The sequence below is a fragment of the Perna viridis genome, chromosome 10 (genome assembly GCF_037379345.1).
Source record: "Perna viridis isolate PV_CMFRI_1.1 ecotype Kerala chromosome 10, ASM3737934v1, whole genome shotgun sequence".
NCBI lineage: Eukaryota > Metazoa > Mollusca > Bivalvia > Mytilida > Mytilidae > Perna > Perna viridis.
The window spans coordinates 35,762,624-35,775,077 of NC_142454.1; the positions used below are offsets into that span (position 1 = coordinate 35,762,624).

General features: G+C 33.2%; 1 protein-coding gene across 1 annotated transcript; it reads left to right on the forward strand.

Annotated features, from left to right (window-relative positions):
* Positions 1-3,950: 3,950 nt before the first annotated feature.
* Positions 3,951-10,332, forward strand: LOC148605590 (cytochrome P450 2H2-like). Its single transcript, XM_088550445.1, has 4 exons — positions 3,951-4,325; positions 6,649-7,167; positions 9,057-9,506; positions 10,082-10,332. Exons 1-4 carry the CDS (start codon positions 3,983-3,985, stop codon positions 10,258-10,260), a joined length of 1,491 nt encoding a protein of 496 aa, XP_088406571.1. The 5' UTR covers positions 3,951-3,982; the 3' UTR covers positions 10,261-10,332.
* The last annotated feature ends 2,122 nt before the right edge of the window (positions 10,333-12,454 follow it).

Below are 12,454 nucleotides of genomic sequence, written 5' to 3' on the forward strand. Positions count from 1 at the left end.
GAATTTTCAAATAATGCTAAAAATATTACATCAACCCCCTAGAAAACTGGTCTCGGTATCAAACATAATTCTCATTCACAGCATATCAACACTGTAAAACCCATATTTTAAGCATTTGTAATTAAGAAAATGATGTACCTAACATATCTGATCAATTCTGGCGCTTAGATTTTACTTTTGGGGTTATAATTACTATAAAGTCGTAAAAAAAGGAATTTTCAGAATTTCAGAATTTCTTCTATATCATCCGTTATTGTCAATTATTTCAAAATATTGTAGTTTAAACAATTTGTTTTTGTTATAAAATACATTAACAGTGTCTTAACTTTCAAAGTAGCCAAAGTAATAAATAATTGAACTTTTTCAAGTCAAGTAATGTGAAAAATTGCCAGCCCTACTCATGAACAAAATACCTCAACATGAACCAAAATGTCAATCTGTAGCTAAATAACGGTGTGCAATAGACATTTTAGGTACTGTTGTTTTAATTATCGATGTATCCTACATTTCTACTCATTTCAGGCACGTATTTTACAGTTTCAATGTGACGATAATTTTTCATAAAAAAGGGAATTTTCGGAATTTCCTATATTCTCTTCAATTTCACCGGAATTTGCAATATTTCACAAATACCGCACTTCAAACAAGCTTTTGAATGTTCAAATACAATAAAAAAGAGTAGTAACTTTGAAATGAGCCCAAGTAATAAATATTTGAACTTTTAAAAAAAAAATCATTTTATGGCCTTCTTCATTGTCCATTCTGTCATTGAGAACGCGAATTAGCTTGGCAATGTCTTCAGTGACATTAGCTTTTTAGGAGAGAGTAAATAACACCTTCAGAATTCTATAAATAGATGAATTAGACCTCATAACGGCAAGCTGATTGCCTTGGAAGCACTGAGAGCCTGATTTCGGCATGATGACTAGAAGATACGTCCTGCGGAAATTTCCATAGTTAGACAGTTTCGAATCTTCTTGACTAAGAGTCATCAAGGGAACCCAGATTAGAGCGGAAAATAAAAATTAAGAAAATCATAAAATACCTCTTACATTCGCATTTCTCTAATACTGTTAATTATAACTGTTATTATGATGTTCTGTACAAATGGCCTTGTCTATTTATTGCTGAGTTTGTGCCAATAAATTTTGAAGAAAAAAAAACAATTCTAATTTATCATTTCCAAAAAAAAAAAAAAAATAATAATAAAATAAACATTCGTTATTGGACACACTTTCTATAGTGAAAGAACTCTTGAAAATAGGAGATAACTCGTGTTTACTGGAATGAAAGAAATGTAACTGAAGTGTAGTTCTTTACATCGTTATCTGGAAAGTATAATTCATAGTTTAAATACAGAGTCTGTTTTTTTTTATTCTGAATTGAGCGTTTAAGTTATAAATTTGTTTATTCTCTGCATGTTTTTAAATAATGAGTGTAGTTTCCTAAGCATGATTACTGCACATACTTGGCAAAAGAAAGACAATTCAACTCTCTGTGTTGGTTCCATGTATATGTATTTGTTGAAAGAAGTTTCTTTATAAATCCTTTTTTAACATTTATCACACTACCTTGTGTTGTCTATCTCTCTAGTACAACGTACCTGAAAATACAGGTTTATGATAGTCGTTAACAACAACAAAAAAGACAATTCAACTCTCTGTGTTGGTTCCATGTATATGTATTTGTTGAAAGAAGTTTCTTTATAAATCCTTTTTTAACATTTATCACACTACCTTGTGTTGTCTATCTCTCTAGTACAACGTACCTGAAAATACAGGTTTATGATAGTCGTTAACAACAACAAAAAAGACATATTGAAATGAAATGGAAAAGCTAAGTAACTAAAATTCAGACTTTTTAAAGGCCTGAAATCTTGAGGATTTTGTGCTTACAATGTAACTTCTGACTAAAATAAAACATACTATATTTCTTTAACAAAAACTACTATTTTTTCGAAATAAATCATTTTATTCATTATTTCTCTATATAAATAGGATCCCGGTCAATACATTGATATTCTCCATCTAGGAACTTACTATAGCATACTAATGCATTCTCGATGCCAAATAAAAGGGTGATGACTTATATAAGGTATTTCTTTTCTGATATAAATTACGCAAAGAAAAAGCTTTGATACAATTAAGAAGAGGATAAACAACACCTTCAGAATTCTATTAATAGAGGAATATGTCCTCATAACGGTATTCAATGCGAAATAATGTGATATCCTTGAAATCACTGAGAGTCTGACTTTGGTCTGACGAGAAGTTGCGTCCTGCGGAACTTTCCATGTTTTTATAGATAGTTTTGACAAAGAGTACTCAAAAGAACCAAGATTCGAGCGGAAATCTAAAGAATATATTCCAAGGATAAAGACTAGACAGGAAAAAAGGCGCATACAGCAAGGAACATGGTAGTCAAGCGAAACAAGATTCGAGCGGAAACAAAAGAATGTATTCAAATGATAAAGACTAGACAGAAAAAACAGACACATACGCACAAAAGAAAAGAAAAAAAACACGCACAAAGAAACAAAATAAAATGAGAAATCAGCAACGCAGAAACCTCAAAGCACGGACAAGGTGCACGGATAGGCGTCCTCTACCTTTATAGAAACAGCCTTATAAACGGTAACTCATTACATAAATCATGCAACTATTCAAAGAATCATTGAAAAATGAAAGATTGAAAAGATATTGTTTCACTTTTTTCCAATTAGTCTGGATATTTTTCAACTAGTGCAGGTCAAAATAATAATTCAACAGAATTATTACACACAAATTGTGTTTGGTAATATTTCCAAAAAATTGAGATTTTCATTTTTACTATTGGTTTCTCTTTGTAGCACGTCATTATATAAGCTATCGGCCAACAAAGATCCTGTCAGCACTTCATAATATAGTATATATAGATGAAACAGCTGCATTGTTGGGAACTATTGTAAATAAGATTAATAATGGATACAAAAAAAGTGGGGCGGAATCGATGTCGATGGAAATCTTGGATGCCAATTATATGTAACAAAGAATTAAATTTGTTTTGAATGTTATTAAGATAGGGGAAATATGTCTTCTCTGTGGTTCTTGCAATTAATTTTGATATGTTTAAAAGAAATGACCAGTTTGTTGTTGTTGCCATAATAACTGTTGGAGGAATCAAATTGTTTTTAATATTGCAGATATTATTGATTACAAAAAATGCACCGGGGTTTTCAATAATGGTTGAAAGAAAATTGAATCATGCATGTCAAAAATATAAAAAGCGTGATAAATGTAAGGTTCGTATAGTGTCAGCCATTTTAGACTCGTATAATACACAAGCAAAATCATTTCACCTGATTTTCACTTGAATGGAGCAAATACAGTTTTTGATGATGTGAAATTTGGGTAAATCAAGTCTTCACATGAAGTTCATGTGATCTTTATAAATGATGTTCACGATAAGTGAATTTCACTTTAAAATCATTTTAATTCCATATAAAGTTCACATGAATTTCATGTTAACAGTACTTGCCCGTATAGCCATTCTATTTTGACTATTTGTTCCACCACATTCAAGGATATACATACTATTTCGGCAAAAAATTTCAGAAAATGAATAATAATTTCATTGAAATACAACTTAAAAAAAACATTTCAAGCGCAGCTAACACTGTCAAAAACCTTAATTTTATAATATTCTAAAAATATCAATTAATCCAATGATGTAAACATTGGTTAGGACTTCCGCGAGTAATTTGGAGGGTTTGCAAATGCATCTATCAGATTTTCCCCATACTGCCTGATTCTAACAAAGATTTGACTTAAGTCTAAAAATGGTGAGTATCAGGGTGCTATGCGTTAACCTTGAATTCGTTTATAAATACAAGGTAAACTAAAGTTCATGTTTACTTTCAAATGTTCAGTGTGTAATAAAGTGTAAATAAATGTACCAATGGTCAAGGTTGAGATAATATTGGTCATCACCTGTATAACTTAACATGGATTTCTGTATAGACTTGTCTACTGGAATAGTGTTCCTTCTGGTTGGAATTCTGACATACCTAATTGCAGAAACCGTTGGGAGAACGCCAGGAACTCCACCGGGTCCAGCATTGTGGCCAATTGTGGGGAATATTCCTCTTATTATTAGGAGCAAAGACCTGATCGAGGCATTTCGGGATATTCGGAAACAGTACGGTGACATTTTTAGTTTGAAACTAGGGTCCCAATTTATTGTGGTAATAAATGGTTATGATAATATAAGAGATGCGTTAGTGAGGAAAGGGGAACTATTTACTGACCGGCCAAGTAGTTTTATATTTGATAAAGTTGAATTGAATGGTAAGTAAGAATTCAATGGTACGTAATTTAAAGAACAATATTGAGAAGAAAAGTCTGGAAGCAATCTTAAAAAAAAACAGGTGAAAATTTACAATTTACTTTAATAAAAATTAATAAAGTAAACTTAGAACAATTATAACTTTATGAATGATGTACTCAGGTGAACATATGTATATAAAATTAAACTTTTAAAATCATTTTGGTTTCTTTTTATATGGATCACACAATTCTTTAGCTTTGAATAAGACTTCTTCATTCTGTTTTAGTAGAAAAAGAACTGGCAGCAAATCTTTATCGTAAATGTTTTGTTAACTTAATTATGGGTTAACAAATTCTGATAAATAAATTTAAGATCAACGTAAATTTTCTAGCTTAGATTTCGCAGTCAATACAGTCACAAGACGTTACAATGTACCATTACATAGACAGCAGTAATTTATCAAATGCTTAATGAAATGTGTAATATCAGATAATTCACACGAGAAAGAAATTCGGTAATTTTACCTTTGGACTTATTCCCGCCAAAACACCACAACACAAATATAAATACACCAATCACAAAATTTGATAAATTCGTGTTTGGAAAACAGCAATAAATAATGGAGAAAAATCTATGTAACAGCGTGTACAAAGTGAGCTCAACAGTAAAGTGTACGTGCAAATAAAATTCTTGAGATGGTCCCCAATAATATAATTATGTCAAACCGGATGTGGTCGGTAGTCAGCAGAAACAGCCTTAACAGTGAAGTTTCGCAGTAAGAAAATAAGAAACTAACCAATAAACGATCAAAATAGAGAAGGATTAATTTTTATCGTTGAAAATACACACTCGTCTTCAACGCATTCTATTTTTTTCTGCTTCATACGATATGTACATATATGAAAAAGTTCCGCCTGCTGTTCAAGAACCTAATCCGCTTTGATTAGGTTATGTGTAAAATATTCCGGTTTTTCAGATTTTGTACATATTAGACAAAATTTCGAGTTTCAGACCTGCTAAAACTCATAGGATAAGCTCGTAAGGTTAAAAATGGGGATTCAAGAATCTTGAACCTCACGGCGCTCGCTTCTAGAGGCAATGCACATGTCTACAACATTTTAAATAGGATAATTAATTGGTTATCGTGAATAACCAAAACTAATAAATCATGCCAATTTCCGCGCACTCGGTAAATATAAACGTTTTTCATATTTTGGTTATTCCCTCTTCCCAATTAAATACCTTGTTAAGGTGTCGTGAATCTGTTATCAAACTCTAAACTTGGCTTGTAAAATATGTACAACATTTGGTAGTAATATGTTGATAGCTTTGTGGAGCGCAGCAGGAAACGACGTCAGTATGATGTTCGAACTCTTTTGACCAGGGACAAGTGTACGTGGACACAGTTGTAGTTTTTGTCACACTTAGACAAAGGGACTTTCAGTTCTTCATTGACTGACACAACAACTAGTTAGGACAGAAAGTTGCACAAAATTTGAAATTCAATTAAAAATGAAAGAAGTTCTGATTTAAGGGTTCTAATTATCAGATACTTTTACCTTTGATCCCTATAACTAAAACAAAAACGTAAGAGAAATCTGAAATCTGATTGAAAAAATACGTACTGGAATTTTCATGAGGAACCTACAAAAAATCTCAAAATCGGATTAAAAATAATAAACAAATGACTTTTTTTGAACGTGGACCACTTTGACCCCTTAAACTCGATAACCGTAAGTGATATTTGAAAATCTGATTGAAAAACGCAGGCAGGGATTTCTATAAGGAATCGATCTCATAGAAAATCAAAATCGGGTAAAATTAAAAAAAGTAAAGTTTTGTTTGTTTTTGTGTGGCCCACATGGCCCCTTATAACTCAAAGACTGTAAAAGATATCAGAAATTTGATTGAAAATTGCAGAGATGGGTTTTCATAAGAATTTTAGTATCTTACAAGACAAATTTTCAAAATCGGACCAAAATTAAAAAGATTATTGGGGCATGCTTCAATTTGGGTCCCATACAACTCCAAAACTCCGGTTAAAGATAAGCATAATCTGTAAAAAAAAAACCCTTTTTAACCGAATTTCAAAAAGGACACATTAACAACAAAATCATCAAAATCGGATTAAAAATAATCTGTTTCTATTTTAATGACAACGCCTAATTCACTCAACGCCCAAGTCACTAGAAACAATATGATAAAATATCTAAGAGAGCTGATTAGTTTCACTCAATTTAACGGTCTTCAACGACTTTTTTTGCGGTCTTATTAAAAGAATAATATATATGAGAATAATTATCGCAATTTCATTATTTCATGAACACGTTTATAAATGTTTAGGTATTATTGGTGCAAGTGGCAAACTGTGGACACAGAGTCGATTATTTACGCTGAATGTGTTAAAGGAATTCGGATTCGGGCGGCGTATTTTGCAAGAGAAGATATTAGAAGAAGTTACACACTTACAAGATAAACTCAAGAAAACCATCGGGGAAAATATTTCATCAAAATCTGCGATTCAAACAACAGGACTCAATATCATGACTTCATTAGTTTTTAATCGACGATATGAAGACAATGATCCTAAAATCAAATTTATAATTGACCTAATACAGGACCAAATCAAAAATATGGAATGGAGTGGAGCATTAGAGTTCCTTCCGGTCCTGGAATATTTGCCAGGGGATTTCTTCCGTGCGAAAGAAATGTATTCCATTGAGCGGAAGCTAGAAAACTTTATCAAGGAAGAGTTAGAGAATCATAAAAAGACTTTTGACAACCGTAAACACAGGGACTACATCGATGCGTATTTATCTGAAATGCAAAAAGAAAGCAGCAACTCGTCCACTTGGCAGACAGGTAAAGATTCTTTCTGAACAATTGTTGCGAGTAAGATACTGTTTGAGTTTGTTGCTTATTAATTTTGTTTTTTTTTACCCGAGATTTTTTAAATATATTAAATTTTAGAATAATGAGTTGAGACCATATTTACAGCGATTTTGTTTTCGTTTGGACATATTGTGTCGTTATTTCGACGCATTTAGTGGTCATGTCGACATAGTAAGGAATCATCACTAGCACGTGCTAAACTGTTAATTTACTCCATGGTATGCCAAATAAAAATGTAAGTATTTATTTTGGCCCTTGTCGGCTTCCGTAGCTTATTGTAGTAATCTTCACAAACAATTCACAATTAGTCCACGTGTGACTCATGTTTACTACTATTCAAGGCAACAGTACAAAATGGGAATATTCTCCGAACTGTTAAAGTTCAGCTTGTGTGTACGTAATAAATCGTAGTTTTTTGGTAGATATTTTTATGCCCGTCTAAATAAAATTCAGACGTTGTCTATGGTAGAGCTAGGTGATAAATGTTTTAGAAAAACCTACCGTACAAACAATGCTTTTTATCTATGAAAACTATATTTTATGCAACGATTGTTCTTTCCGTATTCAGATCTGTATTTTTGAGAAAACCATACATCTCCAGCCGAAACCAACCAATAAAATTAAATCAAGAACAGTAACTCTTGCAAAGTGCCAACTTCATACACGACCACTCTGATTTAATTCGCTGGTGGTTAGTTTTTTTTTCGTTTTTAAAAATATCTTTTAAATCTTTTTCTCCTAGGCACTTCTTTATATTGATAAGAAAATTTATTTAAGAAAGTGACTTACTAAGTTAGTTAAATTTCAGGTTCTTCAGAATTATATATAATTAATAAAAGTATAGTGCATCTTGTAGATCTAATTAAATTTCAATGAGATGAGGTTGAATGTTATATTTCAATTTTAAATATTTTCAGATTATAGTAATCATACCCTCGTTGGGAAGAAGAAGGGGCATCCTGTTTTACACTTGTCCGTGTTCCGTTTATCCGTATTAACTTTTTCCGTCACAGTTTTCTCAGCAATTGCATGTACTTACATGTATCACAGAGGCTTGAAATTTTATATCTCATTCTTCTTGAATGTTTGGCCCCATGCAGATCTGGGTGTCAAAAGAATAGGCCTGCAGCAGCGCTAAGCTTGTCGTAAAAGGCGACTAAATAGTGCTCAGAAACCTAGCCGGGGCTAGACGCTCTGCCCAACAGAGCAACTGGGATGTGTGCCTCAGGTGGTGGAATGGGGTAACCCTGGCATGTTAAATGCTGGGGTTGTCAGGCTATAATATGGAAAACCTGACCGCAAACCTTAGTGGTGCACCGTGTTGGGAAAGATGCCACGTTCCTCGCACGTTAAAAAACCCTGCTATGGTATTTGGTATTCGATAGGAGTAGGAACCTTTGCGCTCCACCACAGGAGGCTAAATTGCCTGACCCTACCCATCCTTCCCTTTGATCTTGTGGAAATCAAAATTTGTCGACCCTATTATCCTTGTGTCCCATCGTTTTTTTCATTTCATTATCATCATTTCATGTTCATTTTATCATCCCTTACATTTTCATCGCCTGAATGTAGCTGAAATATTGCTGCTCGGGCGTTAAACTCCAACAATCAATCAATCAATCCTGTATGTTTGCCTTATGGTAGGATTAATTTTTCAGAAAAGATCGATATACCGTTGACCGAGAACTTCGTTTATTTTTCTTATATCATGATTGATAGCGGGGATATCACAAGTAAGCCTTATATCGTGAATAAAAGCGGGGATATCACAAGTAAGCCTTATATCGTGATTGAGAGCGGGGATATAACAAGTAAGCCGTCACAGATTTCTTGTTTCATTTCCTTTTTTTGTGTTACAGAGCATCAGTTGATTCGGATTTGTCGTGACCTTATACTAGCAGGAACTGATACGACAGCCATTACCATTAATTGGATTATACTTTATATGATTCTGAAACCTCAAATACAAGAAAAGATGTTCCAAGAAATAAAGGAAAATATTGGCGTGGATAGACAGCCTGACATGACTGACAAACCAAAACTTCCGTATGTCGATGCAGTTTGCAATGAAGCCATGCGTTTTTCCTGTGTTGCCCCGTTGTCTGCACCAAGAACATCAGTAACAAAATCTGATGTTGAATTCCAAGGCTTTAGGATACCGGCTAATGCAGCAATTTATCCTAATTTACAGTCGGTACTTTTTGATGAAAAAATATTTCCTGATCCTTATGAATTCATTCCGGAGAGATTTATGGAAGGTTCTTCTTCTCGTAAAGAAAAACTGAAATATGTTGTGCCATTTTCAATTGGTAAGCTATCATTCGTTCTTAGATAACAAATTTAAATGATCGGTAAAATGAATTAAACATAAGAAAAATATATGGTTGAATAGTCTTTAAGAAAAAATAAATTGGACTTATACAATGTACCGAGCTGTGTGATTTGTATATTACATTATCTTCTTTACTTACGTGACATGCCCTCTTTTACGTTTATCTAGATAACTAACATATGTCAGTTTCACAGCATGGTATCTGATCTATTCAACATATAAGATGATAATAACCGTATGAACCCGCAAAAAAAACTTGGCGATCCCACCCCTTCCCTTCCCCAGAAACCACATAGAAAACCTCTTTAGGAAAAACGACAATGGCATAATGAGATAAAAAATTTGTACAAGTTTCATTAAATTCTATTATGTGTTTTTTTTTTTTTTTTTTATAATAACTGGGTACGGGGACATATTGATCAATTTATTTGATGCTACTTGCGATAATATAATCATTTATTAAGTCGTATGATTCAAACATTTTTTGCACTTTATTCGACAAAGATTAATGTTGTCTTTCTTTTACGCCATATCTGTATCTGTATCTTTTAGGTAAAAGGTCATGTCCAGGAGAAGTTATGGCCCGACAAGAATTGTTCTTAGTAGTAGTTTCCCTTGTCCAACGATTTAAGTTCTTGCCACCAAAGGACTTACCTCCACCAGAACCGAAACGGATGTTGAGCATACTGTATTATCTGGCTGACTTTGACATGCGAGTCTTCCCAAGATAAACCAAGTAGCTCGCTGATATTTAATAATGTTTATATTCATGACAATGTTATAAAGAAATTTCACAAATTAAATTTAACGACCATTTCTAAGAAGCCCACTTTCCGTTATATAGATCACGTATAACAAATGTGATGATTTTGACTTTTAGTAAATTTCCCATTTCTTAGTGCAATAAACCAACATCTCCATGTTTTTCATAGTTGATCCGTTATTGTCAAGCCTGTAATCTGTACATGGACTTTCTCTGTAGAGCGCGAGTATTGTCAAATTAACTTCTCAAACAAGGATATGTTCAGTCTTTGTCAATATCATTATTACAGACGTTATACGGTCGACATTACAATTAAGTCGACCTATATGAAGTTTCAATCTCACAGATGAGACCAGATATATTCAATTAGATTGGATGTCTACCGAATTGACTACCTACCAAACTTGACACATACTAGCCGCAGTAAAGTAGCTCCTTTGACACAATGTCAAGTCAAAGTGGCTAGGCCATAGGTTTTTTATTACAATTATATATCACTGATATCCTGAGAAAGCATTGAAATTCAATATTTGTCGAGTTTTCATTAAAATGTACACGCCCATATCTGGAGAGAAAAGATTTATTTTATCCTCTAACGGCAGTGGATGTTTACATATTTTTTTAAATCATGGGACCCTTCAATATGATATCGACTATCCTCTTGTTTAAATGCCATTGCTTTGCATCTTCGAAACACGTATTTCATTTGAGTTTTAGTAAAATTTAACGGATTCTCAATCAGATAAAATGTTTTGAAAATACGTTCTATATTTGAGGCAATCGGAACTACATTTCCGCTACACTTGAAAAATAACATTGAATGCAGGAAGGAGAAATTTGCCGGAATTGTAGTCATACACGAATCAAAGTGTTTCTATCCAACAAGTTGCTCTAAAAATTTAGTTAGATATCGTTAGAAATTCAAGAACAATAACTCTTTTAGGATTTTGGCGCGAAGCAAGGAGCTTAGAAATAAAAGTAATGGTAAAAATTCAATCAGTTTAACTACAATTTTAAAATCGAATCATTCAAATTCCGGACATATTTTTCCGCCTAGTGCCTCCGAGGTTTTTCTATTGTGTAACGAGAAAGACTGGAGAGTTCCTATTGATATTTAAAGTACAATAATATCTATACGCAGGTCCGGCTAAATTAAATATCAGTATTTTCGATCAAACTCATTTGATCTATCATTTGGAAACGTCGTGCTATCGTGTAAGTGCGTTGACAGACGTACATTTCATTTCTTTTGAAATCTTCAAGTAAGTTTTTGGCGCGATGCTGTGTGATATCAAGTTCATGATCAATTTGTGGCAGTTTCAAAAAAATAATTGATAACGGCGTATGTTTTAGGGTGAAATTAATCATTTCACCCCAGTGTGAATAGTGTTTGGCATGTGTCGCCGAGCTGCACGATTGTTGCTAGGTTATTCCGGATTATACTCACTTGCAATATGACGGATGCTGTTGGCGGAGCAGGACATGCTTACCCTTCCTGAGCACCTGATGTCACCCCTTTTTTGGAGTTTAATTAACCAGTGCTTTATTTTTGTGACGTATTTTTTCCTTATCTTCAGTTTTTATATGATATATATTTTATTTGGTTCGGTACATTGTGTATGTAGATCATGTATGTCAAATTTGTTCAAGGTAAGGCCATGTTTTGGATTTTGACGTATCGGTACTGTTTTTTGCTGATATTTATGCGCAAGTCCTGTGTCGGCCATTTATTTTATACATATTTGTTTTTGACATAGTTTATTGAACAAATAAAACAGAACGTCTGTTAATGCAATGTATAGCTCACAACGAAATTCACATACTAAAAATATCTAGTCACCTTGTTCTTCTTCCAAATCATGCGCAAGAAATACCTAGATTCAAAATTTCTTCACGAAAAGAATTTGCACGACAACAAACTTACATTTAAACCTTTTTTGTAGATATGAATTGCTTTTCTACGGAGGTACATTAAGGACACAAATTATTATTTACGTTGCAAAACATTTCGAAACCTCGGTGATCAACACAATTTCTCCAGAGTTTGGGGTTATTGCAAAACAAAATAAAAATGTGTTTCCTATCAGGATGCAACGCGTGTGATCTAATATATGCCGATGAACACAAGAAAGATTAAACAAACGAATGTGCAGTCATCTTTG